The 16,224-nt window shown below is 29.2% G+C and overlaps 2 protein-coding genes across 2 annotated transcripts in view; one reads left to right on the forward strand and one right to left on the reverse strand.

The window, feature by feature from the left end:
- Window positions 1-378: 378 nt before the first annotated feature.
- Window positions 379-3,113, reverse strand: LOC120218535 (fructose-1,6-bisphosphatase, cytosolic-like). Its single transcript, XM_039215459.1, has 12 exons — window positions 2,781-3,113; window positions 2,639-2,686; window positions 2,475-2,549; window positions 2,328-2,389; window positions 2,154-2,220; window positions 1,934-2,047; window positions 1,720-1,806; window positions 1,536-1,606; window positions 1,389-1,454; window positions 890-976; window positions 674-749; window positions 379-565 (listed from the first exon to the last, which is right to left on the reverse strand). Exons 1-12 carry the CDS (start codon window positions 2,937-2,939, stop codon window positions 452-454), a joined length of 1,026 nt encoding a protein of 341 aa, XP_039071390.1. The 5' UTR covers window positions 2,940-3,113; the 3' UTR covers window positions 379-451.
- An 11,294-nt stretch (window positions 3,114-14,407) lies between these two features.
- The window catches only part of LOC120218536 (PH, RCC1 and FYVE domains-containing protein 1-like), a 37,478-nt gene continuing 35,661 nt past the window's right edge, over window positions 14,408-16,224 (forward strand). Inside the window, exons 1-3 of the mRNA XM_039215461.1 lie at window positions 14,408-14,935; window positions 15,661-15,747; window positions 16,072-16,161. Coding sequence (XP_039071392.1) covers window positions 14,888-14,935; window positions 15,661-15,747; window positions 16,072-16,161 — 225 coding nt within the window. The 5' untranslated portion in view covers window positions 14,408-14,887. The remainder of the gene's footprint in view (window positions 14,936-15,660; window positions 15,748-16,071; window positions 16,162-16,224) is intronic.

The raw sequence follows: 16,224 nt of genomic DNA on the forward strand, positions 1-16,224 counted from the left end.
CAGGAAGAGAGCTGCTGACTGGGCAGAACGGTGTCGGTCGGGGAATCAAAACTCTGCCATATGATCTCGGAACTCAAATCATAGAGCACAAAGTTGCCGGTATCAAGCATGGAGACCGGGGAAGCAAAAGTTTTGCTCATAAATAAATCAAATGCTCACCCCTACTCACAACGTAGGACTGAATCAGACATAGCTCTCAACAACTAGTAGGACCACATACATGAACTAAGAAACTTTTTCTCATAAATAAATCAAGATTGGAACTTGGACTTAAAAACATTTTCCTTTTATTTTATAGAATAATACTCCAGAATTTTAGAAGGCAATGCTCGTCCGGTTTATACATACATTTGACTGCAGTATCCCACTACAGAATAAGCCTTGAAACGGATTAAATCTTATGAAATTGAGGATTGAAAAATGAATCCAGCAAAGATAAAGGGTGATACATTTATTCCTTTTGGCCTTCAGCAGCATACAGTGCTTTAATTTCTTCAATATCATCATAGCTGCCAAGGAATACTGGAGACCTTTCATGTATCTTTGTTGGAACCAAGTCAAGTGCCTGCAAAAATTTATCAGGTTTAACAAAATCAGATCACCATGAGCAGCATATTCACAATTTTACTGGCTTCCATTCATTGCTCTTTGTGGCAACTTTAACAAAATTTACCCGTTGCTTGCCGGTGAATGCTTGACCTCCAGCTTTTTCGATCAAGAACGACATTGGGAAGACCTCGTACAGGACACTGGTTCACAAAAATCACTCAACTTGGTTAGAAACTAAGCCTCATAGTCAATGAAAATGAAAATTTTGTGTTGGCAAACCACATGTAACGAGCCTGCAAGTAAATGGGAGTGCTAAGTGCTAACTGCATTTTTAACATACCGCAGCTTCCCATTCGGGCTCTTCTTATCAGCAGGGTACATAAAGGTCCCCCCATAGAGTAACGTGCGATGGACATCGGCTACCATGCTGTTCATCACCATGTCATTATAGTAAAACCAAGTCCATGTTAAAAGAAACAAATCCAGGGTCATAAACCAAACAAAAATATCTAGCTGCGAGAAAATCAGATAGTCGCTGATGATCATCTATGCATCTCGAGAATTATTGAAAATCAATGCATCCTCCTCCCAGAAAACCCATACAAGAACCAGATGGAGCTCAAACAAAAGAGTGTGACTTGTTCAAAAAGTCAGAATTGTTCAATGGTCAGAAACAGAACAAATATGCCAGTTTCAAAATATGTCATTGACCGGATTCTTCAATTTCAGCTAAAATAATAAATCAATGACAGACTTTAGTATATACCAGAATCGATATTCCAACACGATAAACGAACATAAAGCAGGCACGGAAACACTGGTAATCGAATCAATGATACCTTCCAATATATCTCAGGGATTTGGAAGGGGAACCATCCTTAGGGAACTTGCATTTTTCGATATACCTGAAGTTAGAGAGAGGGTAAAGCAACTGCATCAGAAAACAAATGTAAAATAAGAAACGAGCAAACTAAACGAATTCATACTTGGCCGTTGGAGCATCCCAATTCTTGGCGTTTCCTTCATTAACTGAATAGATCTTCCCTTTCTCCGGAATCTGTTAAAAGAAGACATGATAAACCAATTAAGGGTGTAAGAAACTGAACTATAGAGTAGATTAAAAGAGGTAATCACGTGATTAATCCAATAATTGCAAGACCAAACATGTACCTTGATGTCCGGGTGAGTTAGTATGAACTCACCGAGGGACGGATCAAGGGTGAATCCATTAACTCCGTTCCCAGTGCTCAACACAAGCTGCAAAACCATGTTATTCGAGAATAAAGTTTAAGGCCATAATACAGAAAGTACCAAGTCCTTTCCATCAAGAATAAGAAAATTGAAGACAGAAATGTCTGCAGTTTTATCGCAAGAAACATCATACCGTGCAAGAGCTTCCATACATGCAATAGCCAGCGGCTACCATTTGCTTCCCGGGTTGCAGCACATCATCAAGAGTTGGTTCATGGTCATCTTTCACCATGTAAATCCCAAAAATCTAGATGAAATAGAGGACACATTCAGTTGAAAACTACAATATCAAGTTATCGAATCAAACCTAATATGCCATTAGCATGATGGCATTTTGGGATTAAGAACCGTACTGTTCCGATTGAAACACCGCAATCAATGTTGGAGGAGCCATCAAGTGGATCAAAAACTACACAGTACCTGCATTTTTAAGAAGATTTCACATCAACTGTTAGCGAACAAGGTTCTAATATCGACATTTTTAGGAGCAATTCATTAGAAACAGAACAGAGAACAACTGAAAGCACCTTCCACGCTTGGAGGGCTCCACGAAAATTGCATCTTCATCTTCTTCAGATACGAGGATACGCTGATATAACATCCAAATATGTTAAAAAGAAAATCTTAACATCTCCAATGTTGACTTAAACGATAAATGCATACAAATTACTCACAGTTCTGCCACTGCTCACTAAAGCCTTGATAAAGACTTCATTTGAAAGCACATCCAATTTCTTTTGCTCCTCACCCTTAATTCAACATTTAAAAAACATTTTTTTTCTATGAAATATTATCACCGTGAATATACACAAAACATTCATTTGAGTATTCTACTTGCCTGAATATTGGTCTCCCCTGCAAGTCCAATGAGTTTAGCCAGACCAGCCTATATAATAATAAACAGAAAAATAATAAGACCCAGAATTCATATGGGAGGAAAAAATTCAAAGAAAACTCAATTAAATACATAAAGTAAAGACCTTGTTAACAGAAGAGCAAACGAACTTGCAACCAAGAACGATGTGACTGAGTACGATGGTGAAATCTCCACGAGACTCGGGATATTTGGATTGCTCGTTCAACACGAAACGAGTTATAGTCATCAAATCAGTCCTATGAGCATCTGCTGCATGATCCATGATGATCTCTCCTTCAAAAACCCCAGAAAACAAAAGCTACAACGAAGGAAAATAAAAATGACCCAACGAAGAAACAACAACAAAAAAAAAACACTATAATCAATAAATGAAGATTGGGTTTGCTTTTTTCGAGGTGGAAGATGATAAAGATTCTTTATAGGGAAAGTGGAAGATCGGTGAAATGGAAGCTTCAGGGAACACGTGGAGGGAGGAGAACGATCCGATGAGGGAGTAGCCGTCACGGTGTTAACGGATTTCGTCGTCTTCCTTATCTTTCAATTTCAGGATTTGATGGCTATCAGATTGTTTTTTGTCGTGTTTTCAGAGAAGACAAACAAAGTCATGAACTCCTAGGAAAATAAAAATTAATTATTTCTTATGTGTTTCTTCCATTTTAGTATAAAAGGAATGTTTATTTTTTTTTATAAATTATAAATATAATTTTTACAAATTATATTTTGTATGTAATATATTAATCTTTTATTGTTATTTTTTTAATAATTTAAAGTGACTATAATATTGTATTCGTTCAAAAAAATTCTTAATTATTAACAATACATATCTTATAGATGTCGTTGTTTCGAACCTGAAACTTGAAAACAATATTCTCTTATCATCAATAAAATCATTTGATGAGTTTATAAAATATTTTATTTTTTAAAATTACAAAATATTTTACTAAATCCTATCGTTTTACATTAAATGTGAAAGGTTTATAGATAACATGAGATTTTATAAAATAACATGAGGTGGTACAATAAGAGCACATGATATATTGTACTAAGAGATATTGATAACATGTGTTAGATGAATTTCTTGGATGGTTTCATAGGATCATAATTTGGGACATACGATGCAATTAACTCATTACAATAAGTTTTAAAAGGTATTAAGGTAAATTATACGTTTAATATATAAATTATTATTTTTGTTCTGTTTTGGTGTCTAAACTTTATTTTTTTTTTCAAAATCATACTTAACTTTTAGTTTAGATTTTATTTCGATAATCCTCTATTAAAAAATTAACAGTAATATTGATGTGTCATTATAAGGTAATGTCACGTCATCATTGAAAATTATAAAAATATCACGTCAGTAATTCTGTTAAATTTTTAAAGCTAGAATATCAAATTGAAACCTAAACTAAACGTTATGCATGGTTTTGAAAAAAAATTTTGGTACCAAAACGGAACGAAAGTAATAGTTTTGGTACTAAACATGTAGTTTACCCAAGGTTTTAATTACGGCCGATAAATTTGAATATTTAAGGGTTTATAATTTGTAAATCTAAAAAATTGGTTATTTAGATTAAAATGTATTATATTTTGAGATTCATTAACTAGTTAAGTGGTTAAGGATACTAATATTATCTTATTTTGTGTGAACTCAGATCTCCATATTTATTTTTGAAAATATAATATATCTCCATTTATTCAAAAAGTACATTTTTTATTTAATTTATATTTTTTAATTATTATAATATGAGAATAAATATTTTATATTTTAAATAATAAAAATAACATAAAAATATTGTATTATGATAATAAATTTTATTTACCTGTAAGAATTATTAATATTTTAATATATTAGTATATAATTGTGTTTATGTTATTTTCTTTAAATTATATAATTTTAATTCATCACATATTGTATGTCATACAGATGAAATTGAAAAATAATATTTTTTTTATGTTTGTGTATCTCAATTTATTTTATACTTTACACAACTTTTTATATTAATTATATTTACTAAAAAAATATTGAATTGGTGGTAGCCTAGAAAACCTAAGAGCCTTCAGCCAGTTGCAAGGCCCAATCCCCATGGTGAATTAAGAAATAATAAGTAGTTTTTTTGGTCCAATGAAATAATAGGTTCATGGACCATGAATCATGGTTTAGGGTTTCAGAAAATAATATATAATTTTAAATACAGGGTTTATAGTTTTTTATATACAAATTTATCTTTTAATTAATATGAGATAAGTACGAGACAATCTATATTCAAATATAACTCTCCATCATTTGACATTGAACGCTCACATATTTGATATTTATGGAGTGAATATTCGATCAAACCCAATATTTTTTTAATCTGGAGTGAATACGATATATAAATTTTATTTCTATTAGATATAATAGGGACTTAGTTGAAAAAATAAAATAAGTATATTATTGTAATTATCTATAAATATATAAAAAAAAAGTATATTCTTTTTATCGATCAAATTGGGTTGAGAATTTTCACCCTAAATTCGAATTTGACATGACTCACACTCAAATATTTTTAAAAACCTACCATATAAAGTTTTTTTTTATAAACTTTAGGTGAATATAAAGTAGTATATGTTCAAAGACTTTCAACTATTTAATAATGAACGTTTATACCCCTGACATACATTATGCTCGAATCTGAGACCTTAAAAGATATCAATAGTATCTTAACCACTGAAATCACTTTATTCATGCCGAGTATATAAAATTGAATTAGAATCTATAGTATTTAAATCTCATACCTATCCCTAATTTACTCTTTCTATAACCACAAGCTAATTAATATATATATATATATATATATATATATACTTAACATATATGCCGGCTCAATTATAACATCAAATTTAATTAAAAATGAGTATGTGTGCACGAATACATACCATTAATTCGAATTGGAATGCATTTTACAATTAGGGGGGGGGGAGTCTTCTCTATCAACATTGTTGTATACACTTATGAGCAAAGTTATATTATTAAATGCCATTTATGATGAAAACGCCACAATGGTGAAGGTAACGGTACTGAATGCTACTGCTAACCAAATAGTTCCTTTCCCTCCCATCTTTCAAGTTAATTGCATCAAAATCACAACCTTTCCCCATTCCAATTAGTGAAGGCAAATATATAAAATTTGAATAGTTAAATACAATACATATTTTACATTATTACATTGAATGACGTTACACATGATACATGTCACATCATTATTTTGAATGATGTTATATATGACACATCGTCAATTTAACACATGTGAAAATGTTACGTCAGCAGCATGCGTTGACCACTAATCAACTAACGAATTTCATGAAGCACCATTAATACAGTTGTTGCTACGATAATTAAAGGTGAACAATTAGTGCAAAGCGGATTAAAACTATTCTTATCTCAAATTCAATTAAATCTAAATTCAAACTGAAAAATAATTCGATTCATGAATAAGTATAATAATATTATATAGATGAGATATTGATGGCGGGGGTTGATATTTATTTTAGATATATTTGAAATTCAAAAATTAGATGGATAAAATTAAAGTGAATTTAGGTATCATGTCATGTTGAAATTTGTCAGGTTAAGGCCATAAAGATTGTAGCTAAATAAGGAAGGGAATATCAGCAGCTTGACATTTTGTAAGTTAGTAGGGTTATTACATGTGAAATTGCTTTCATTTCATGAAAAAAGTGAAAGGGGATAAAGAAACACATGCACCGGAATTGACAGTTTAGCTTCCTTTATCAGTTCCCTATTTAACAAAAACAAAAAATGAAATAGGTCGAGTAGATTATTTGACTCGACCTATATTGAATCTAGTTATGATTTTTATAAACAATTAGTTTAAATGTTAAAAATATGTTTCTATTGATTTAATAGTTTAATTTGAATCCATTTATGGTCTCAATAGTTAAGGAGAATTATGTTTTCTCTAGAGGTCATGGGTTCAACTGTTGAGTCTGTTGGGTGTCAATGATTAAGAAAGATTATGAACAGATACTATCTTATATTCATCTCAAACTATTCAACAAAGGTTTAATCCTAATTGTGACCATATCACCTAGAAGAGAAATTATTATATAGACCTGACTCACCACGTGATATGTGGTTTAAGTTAATAAGATTAATATTTCTTAAAATAGCTTTCAAATAACTACTCATTCTTTATTTATACGTAGAAAAAATGTGAAGATTCACCTTGAAAAAAATGAAATAGATGGATTTTATTAGTTGGGACTACATATGACGTGATCAACCAGATCCATATTTTAATTTTTTCCATCTAGAAGGACATAAATATGAACATTTTTAAATGCGCAATGTAATTTGATTCGGGAGTTTAGGACGAGTTCAAGTAGTTTAGTTCAAAGAGGAAATCAAAATCAAATATTAAGAATAGTTAAATTCCGTAGTTTCAAAAATTCAGAAATATATTAAATATTTAAATTTAAAATCTCAAAAAAATATTTAAATTAATAAGGAAAAAATACCATTAAATATTAAATTTACAACCTCATTGTAAACTATTCCCTTTTTGGCAAAAGGTCAAATACAAGCATATTTTGCCTCATTTGAATATATAATATAATATAATTAGGATTAAACGAAGGGAGAGATTGAATGCCAACAATCGTTCCCTTAAAAATTTTCGAATTTTTATATATTTTTATATTTTTTAATTGAAAAATCATTTTTATTCCTTAAAAATTTATAAGTTTACCATGTCTTAGAATTTTATAAAATTCATTCCTAATATAAAATCCCGTACATGTACCTAAATATAATATAATAAATAGGCAACAATGTTTTCTTATTCGTTGGAAAAAATCCAAATACAAGGATATATTTTGCATCCACAACTAGGGACGGAGCCAGGATTAGATATAGACAAGGACCGAAATATTAAACTTTTTAAGAAAAATACAATGATTTATTAAGTATTTAAACTTACCATTCATAAGACAATATCTTATTTGTCTGATAATTAAATTTATAATGGCATAAATTGTTATTAGACAAAAAAATTAAGAACATTGGATTATCATTCTTTTTTTGTATAACCACCGGTTTTCGATCTATTGATCAACTAATTCAGATCGGATACTGCAGAGGCGAGGGCGACCCTCCCAACCCAGTTTGCCCCATTCACAATCGCCAAGATTTGCACCCATGATCTTGCTTAAGGGATCTAGTGCCTCATCCGACTAAACCTACCGGTTGTTGGCATTGGACTATCGGTCTTTAGTTTGGTTCTTACTTGATTAAATATCTAATAAATTCTTATATTTCTTAATTTTAATACTTTATTTTTACATGAACTAAAATACTATTAGATCAAAATCTATCGAACATAAAATAATTTTACAAGGGCAGGACCCTTTGGGCCCCAAGGGAGCTCCGCCCCGTCTACAACATGGAAATATTATATCCCACTTCATTACAAAAATTAAAGGCAAAACTATGAGGACGGTGGGAAGCATAATTGAGGTTTGCACTATGATTGTCCTCTTCCATTATCCATGTTATTGTTTTGCAAACAAATGGCAAAATAATTTATGTTCCATTATTTGATATATTGATATTAGAGTTTTTCCTCTACAAATAATTTAAATATCTTCTTAATTAAAAAATAGATAGTTTTTTTTTAAATATTTGCATAGATAGATAAAGATACGTCACTTTTTCTATTCACAAATTTATCGAGTTAAATTGGACCTAACTCGACTAAACTCATTAAGGTATCGAGTCGAGCTCAAATTCAAATCAAAAGTTGATCGAATCGAATTCAAACAACTCACGAACTGTTCAACTCATTAAGCCCTAAATCAATAAAGACTAAAATTGCTTTCTTTAATTATTCCTTAATGTGCAAATGGCCCCTAAATGCAAAGCAAGACCCCGACCAACCTAAGTTAGTGAAGTAATTGTGTCAAATAAAAAGAATTATAAGTAGCCCCCCCCCCCTCCCTCTCTTTAAAATATTGGCTTCTTGCCCACAAAAGGTAGCCTTTGGCACAACTATCCTAAACTGCCCTTCTTTAGGGTAAATATTCGATTAAATTTAGTAGAATTAAGTAAATTTTAAAAAATATTAAATTATTTTATTTTATCGGTTAAATTTAATTAACTTTTAAATTAAAGTAAATAAAAAATTGAGTCGAGTCAATTAGGTGGCTTATGAAATATGCCATATGTCATGATTTGTTTAGATTACAGCAAAGAATATATAAAATAATAAAATTCAGTTATGAAATATAAGGCGGCTTTCAAGGTTCTTATTATGCTATTATTAGTTTTACTATAAGAACCATTTTTGGTACAATTATTACAAGAATCATTACTACCACCTATCAATCTCATATTTTTATATTCATTAAAGGAAAATGGAGGTGTTGTAGTACACCCTCTTCCTTTTGGGTGGACAACAAGCCTACCCTAAAAACCTTTTTTTAAATGGATTAATTATTTATATTCAATATATTAATTGATTAATCCAATTTAAATACAAAATAAGTTTATTATGAGGATGATATTCTCAATTCAGCTTATTCCATTTACGACTTTAATATTGAACTCTTGATTTTATTTAATAAACCTAAGATCTCATTTTATTAGATTGATAAATTATTTTTTAAATAATTAAATAAGATAATTAATTTTTATTTATAGTATTAAGTTTTTTATTATTAAAATATGCTAATTTTATTAAAAATATAAAAAAATATAAATTACAACGAAGGTTTATAATCACAACTATAAAATAGACACATAATAAAAATAGTTTTTATATTCATTAGCTTGAGAAAACTAACACTTAAGATCATATAATGATCATACAAGGAAAATGTTAAAAAATTTAACAAAATAAACTCGAACAAAAGGTAAATACAAATAGATCGGAACGCATCAGCAAACGAACTACAAAAAAGGATCAAGTTATTGAAAGACCATCGACAAATCATAAATCAAAGTCGGGCTACGTGAAAAAACTATCAACAAATACAAATCCTGTATGAGTTTCCAAAGCAGGAAAGATCAGCATGATAAAAAATAAATATCATCTTGATTAATCTTGACGATGTCAAAAACCAACTCAGAGAAAAAGGATAAATGAAAACAACGATCAAACAATCGAGAACGTGCCATAAAGGTTGGAGTTATTAAAAATTTAAAAACAATAAGAAGAACAAAAGCAAAGATACGCTATAATAAAACAAAGAAAAAATAATGAATACTGACAGTTGACGATCAACATCAAGATTGATACCATCACGGATCATAAATATGAAAAAAAGACTAACACCGATCCAGAAAAAAGAAAACTAGGGAAAAATAATATTTAGTTTACTTATAGGGTTATTGTCCACTTACACTAAGAAAAATAGAAAATTAAGAGTTCTATATCTTTTAAGGATTGTTGGATGAGGAAAATCAAAGGTTGAGATTATCTCATTATTTTTTCCCCATGAATATCTTTTTTTTTCTATTATTAATCTCACCCTTTGATTTATCTCACACAATAATCCTAAAATGATGTTGAACTCTTAGTTTTACGCTGGATGTAATTCGATCATACCTCTTATATGTATAGATTATCTTTAGTCATATTATATAAATTTTGTATTATCTTTATATTATTATTTTACTATCTTATTTATTTTTCATATAACAATTTAGCATTATTCAATATTCAATTTTTTAATTGGATGATTGATATAAGCCTCTTTGATCATGTTATTTTTCCCTTTTTATTGTTGATTCTTGCTTGCATTAATAGATGACAACTATATAGTTAAATTAAAAATAGAAGAAAAAATTAAAATAAATAAATAGGAGAATATGAGTGCCAATTTTTGTTCCCTTGACTAACAAGTTTAATCATCACCAAAACAATCCATCATTTCATAACTTTAATGAGTTTAATTTAAACAAATGTTCAAGATTTGTGTTTTTATTGCAAATTCTTTAATATATATTATTTTATCTTCGGAATATTTTTTTTAAATAATTTGGGTATCACAAAATAATATTTATTTGTAATCTTTTTGAGTCAATGATAACGTGCATTTAATGAATACCGATAGAAGTTTTTTAATCCTCAAAAAGTTTTTTGAGTTATTATACAAGAAAAAGATTTAAAACGTGACAATATAAGCAAATACCAATAGAAGTAAATATGTTAATTTTACATATATTTTAAAATGTAATACACAACACTATAAATGATGTCACATCTTTTGAAAGTCTGATAAAAAATATACCAAATGATGAATGAAATGGAACTTTATTTACTAAATATTTTCATAATATCCAATAATATAAACATACATTTAATGAATACATTTGTCTCAAGGTTCCTAAACCCACATATATATTTTTTTGTATATTATTAATAATTTTTAGGATTGTCCTGGTTTTTCTTTAACCATTAATCTCTTTTATACCACGACATTAGTATTGGCGCCTATCGTTGATATTCATTATTTTTCTTTATGGTACGTTTTCGGTTGTTTGGTCGTTGTTTTTGTTTATCGTTTTATTAGGGTTGGATTTGATATCACCACAACTGATTAAGATGATGTTTATTTGTTATTATGTCGATCTTCCATGCTTTGGACCCTTGGATTGGATTTAGATACGTGGTTTGCATTCGTGTATAGTTTTTTCATGTCGCTTGACTCTGATTTGCGGTTTGTCAGTGGGTTTTCAATAGTTTGATCCCATTTTGTGGTTAATTTGTCGAAGCATTTTGTGGATAGCTTGACTATGATTTTGCGGTTTGTCTATTCATATATACCTTTTGTTCAAGTTTATATAGTTAAGTTTTTAATCTTTTCCTTGTACGATCATTTTATAATCTTAAGTGGATAGCTTTCTTGTGTTAATAATTATAGAAAAAATATATTTATTATGTGTTTAGTTTACGTTTATAATTATAAACATTCATTACAATTTATATATTTTCTATTTTTAATAAAACTAACGTATTTATTAAAAAATTCACATATTTTCTTTAGTTAATAATTCATACATTAAACTCGTTTATAATTAAAATTAGATACATAAAACCTTTAAATATACGAAGGATTATTAAATTTTTTTTATTCACAATACTTGAGTCCAAAATCTTAACTAAAAGAATATCAACATTTTATTCTATAACCCAAATTTGTATTTTAAATCCACTTACATTATATACACAATTCATTAATTTTTTTTATAAAAATAATTGATTATATAAAACTAAATGTCAAAAATGAAAATAGAAATTTCAATAATTATTTTAGTTAATATATAATTTAAGAGATTTTAAAAAACTCACATGATCACTAAAGATCTTACAACAGGTGATTTGGTTTCACCTTACGACTACATTCTCCTCGGTTCACTTCATTTTCCCAAAAATCGCCACCAAATTCCGGACCCACTCACGCGCCCCCACCAAAATCTGCTCTCCTCCTGCCGTAAAGTTTCATTTACACCTCTTCCACTCCTCTTTCGCCACGTATTTACGGCTGCAAGGGCTTTCACGTCATTTGAATACGTCGATAATTACCGAAAATGCCCCAAATGACGTGGCTCCAAACAATTTTTCTCTTTTTTTTTTTTCAGACCTAAAGTAAAAATTTGAGGGAGTTTTACCTTGCGACACTTTAATATAAGGTTGAAATAAGGTGTTATCGGTTTTGTTATTGTTTAAATAATAAAATCGTAAAAAAATTATCTAAAATATTACTATTTTTTACTTAAAATATAATTTTTTTTAACAATTTCGATTATTTTTAGCGCCTAATAATGTTTCTGATCATTTTTTTACCGATTTTATTATTTAAACAATAACAAAATCGGTAGCGCATTTTTTAACCGTGTATTAAAGATGTCGCACGTGAGCATTTCCCGAAAAATTGTGACTTCATCTTCCTCCCTGTATGTAGGGGTGTTCATTCGGTTAATTCGGTGGCCGAACCGGCCGAACTATCATTTTCGAATTAACTGAACTTTTTTTTTCTTTAACCGTTAACCGAACCGAATTTTTTTTCAAAAATATTAACCGAACCGAATAAATTTCGGTTAATTCGGTTAATTTTCGAATTAACCGAATTTTTTTAAAATTTTATAATTTATATAAAAATTAAATATTTTATAATTCAAAAAAACAGTTTATAATTAATTTAAATAATATATAATTATAAAATAAAAATTTTATATAAATTTTTTAATTAATTAATATTGATTTAGGTTTAAAAGTTATTGAATCTTAAATTATTAATTGGGTTTTAAATGGTTTGGGTTGAGCCCATATGTTATATATAATATATTTAATATTTTTTAATTCAAAAAAACAGTTTACAACTAATTTAAATAATATATAATTATAAAATAAAAATTTTATATAAATTTTTTAATTAATTAATATTGATTTAGGTTTAAAAGTTATTAGATCTTTAATTATTAATTGGATTTTAAATGGTTTGGGTTAAGTCCATATGTTATATATAATATATTTAAAATTTAAAATTTTATTTCGGTTAATTCGGTTAATTAACCGATTTCAAACCGAATTAACCGTTAACCGAATATCCAAAAAAACCTTAACCGTTTCCCGACCGAACTAATTCGGTGGCCGACCGAATTAACCGAATTAATTCGGTTCGGTCGGTTAATTAGGTTAAAACCGAATTTTGAACACCCCTACCTGTATGCCTTGTTTGGCACACGCAAATACAAAATTTTCGCATGAATAAATAATTTCAGTTGTTAAATTATTTATTGTTATTCTTCGAAGTTTCGAGTTCGAATACTATATACGTCAGGAGTATAAGTATTCATTATTAAATGATTGAAATTTTTTAAACATATACTATATTATATTCACCTTAGAATTATAAAAGATATAAAACTTTCAAAATAATAATTTTTATGAGGATAGGCTCAGAACATTTTATATTATCTGTTCAAACTCGATCTTAAACATACTAAATATATTATTTAAATTTTTTAAAGTAATTTAAAATATAACATCTTTATGTGCTACTATACATTTTTATCCAGTATAATTTAAATTAAACCGTTATTTAAAAAATGAAATATATGAATATATAACATAATATTTTATTTTTTTATTAATATATAATAATTACAATATAATATTTATTTAAAATTTTTCTAACTAATTGATAATAAATACAAACATATCATATAGACATGATTACTCAAGAATTCTATAACTCTAAAAAATTAATACATCATTTTAATCACCGAAGTTGTTTAACAAGTTCAGTTATAACATTATATTTTAAATTAATGTTACACCAATTAAGTTTAGTTTATAATATTAATAATTTATTTATTTTTAATATAATTTAATTTATTCCTTGTTAAACTAACTAAAACTTATTTGTTCACCAAATTTTAGGTGACAGTTATTTTATTATCTCATTCAAACTTCAAATATTTTTATTATTTATATAATAATTAAAATATAAAATATATGAATAATAAATGAGAATGATTTTTGTTGACAAGTTTGATTAATAAGAGTAAAGAAAATAATAAATTATGATTATATATGAGTTTGATTAAAGAAATAATATGGAGAGAAGAAAAAGGAAGCAAATGTGCATTGGAAATGTCTTTTAATTTTCTTTTTCAACCTCTCGCGGCACAGGCGATTTCCTGCTTACTTTTTCCTTCTTTGACTCTTACCCTTTGTTTTTTAATTTAATTTTGTTTAAGCAAACCCAAAAGAACTCAAAACCCCAGATTTTCCCCTGCCGATTATCTCTTTCTTTCCTTCTTTTCCCTCCACCCTTAACTTATTCTTCTATCGGAACTCACCGCCGGTCGCCGCTTCTCTTTGATCTTTGGGTCGTCGTTGGCGCCGTCAGTCCAAGTTGAGGGGCGGACTCAGTCTTTGGTGGTTTTTTGAAGAGGGGACTGCTGGGATTTTGGTGTTGAGGTAGTGGAGATCACCTTAGATCTGCTAAAGGAATTTGTTTTTGGTTTTCGTTAGCTGTTTGGAAATGGAGAGTTGAAACGTGTTTTTTTTGGATGGTAAGCTTCGGAGGGAAAGAGGAGAGAAGTGAAGAGAAAGGAGGAGAGGTGGTAGCTGCAGATGATGAACGGAGCTCCAGAGAGCGATCGTAGAGGGTGGTGGCGTTTTGGTAATTTCCTCACATGGAATGGCAGATCTTGTTAGCTACGGTAATGCACAACGTTACATCGACCAGGTCTTCCCTTTTTCCTTTCTACTTTTCTTTTTTATAGTTGAACTTCAAGATTTTGTTTATTCTTATTTATTTTTTCTCAATTTCGTTGTTAACTTTGTTTCACTTTCGATTTTTCCCTCGAAATTTCTGATCAGTGGAAGAAACGAAGGGTAATTTGTTGGAAATTTGGATTTTCTGCTATTTTGTGGAATCGCCAAGTTTAGCATTTGGTTCCTTATTTCTAGATTTTGGGAGACTTCACTAGCCTGGAAGAATGCTTTGTTTTTTTTTGGCATCTAATTTAGGAGAATCTGGATAACTGTGTTTGAAAATGTTGAATTTTTTTATGTTATTTCTTGCTCATTAGATACTTCCGATCAATAATGGTTGACAACTTTGGTTAGTGAATTCGGAAGTTTCATGCTTTATTAGGCAGCAAATTCGAAAACTGACTTGAGGACTTAAAAGTCCCAATAGTTTTCCAATCTGATGGCCATGCTGATGTGCTTACCTTGTACAAATGATACATTGACTAATATATTATAGGGTGATGTTTATGAATAATGAACATATAAACATGTATTAGCCAGGAACGGAATGAGTGATGTTTAATTGTGCTGCCTGATGTTTCACATTTATCAACTTGTAGTTTTTAAGTGACCGTCTGGTGTTTCTTGATGTTTTTATCCTTTTGCAACTAATATTTTTTACTCTATGTAGGCATTAATATTTTTTACACTATGTAGGCATTAATAGCTTTGAAGAAGGGTGCTCAGCTTCTGAAATATGGACGCAAGGGAAAGCCTAAGTTTTGTCCATTTAGACTTTCTAATGTAAGTTTGGTTCCAACTTTTGGAACCTTTCTGTTACATTCTTTTCATGTGTGAACATTACTCTGTTATGCTTCGTTAGATGGTCTTAAGCTGAAATGTGCACAAATACTAGGGGAGGGACTTGTTAGAAAACCATGCATTAAAGTTCATTTCCTCTCATTATGTGGAAGTAGCAAGTATATTGACTCAGAGAATTACTGAAGTTGAATATGATTGCATGGTCCGTCTTACATTATTTTTTTAGATCCTTTTCTTAACATTCTTTTTTTATCCAACTAACAAATTTTTGCACTTACCAACTGTTTTCTTCTGTTTAAATTGCAGGATGAAGCATCGTTAATCTGGATTTCAAGTAGTGGTGAAAGAAGTTTAAAGTTAGCCTTAGTCTCTAAAATCATTCCTGGGCAAAGAACTGTAAGATCTTAATGGTTTTCTTGTTGCATTATGTATTTAGTATATTACTAGAAACGTGCACAT

This window comes from Hibiscus syriacus, unplaced genomic scaffold (genome assembly GCF_006381635.1).
Source record: "Hibiscus syriacus cultivar Baekdansim isolate YM2019G1 unplaced genomic scaffold, ASM638163v2 tig00110198_pilon, whole genome shotgun sequence".
NCBI classification, from domain to species: Eukaryota; Viridiplantae; Streptophyta; class Magnoliopsida; order Malvales; family Malvaceae; genus Hibiscus; species Hibiscus syriacus.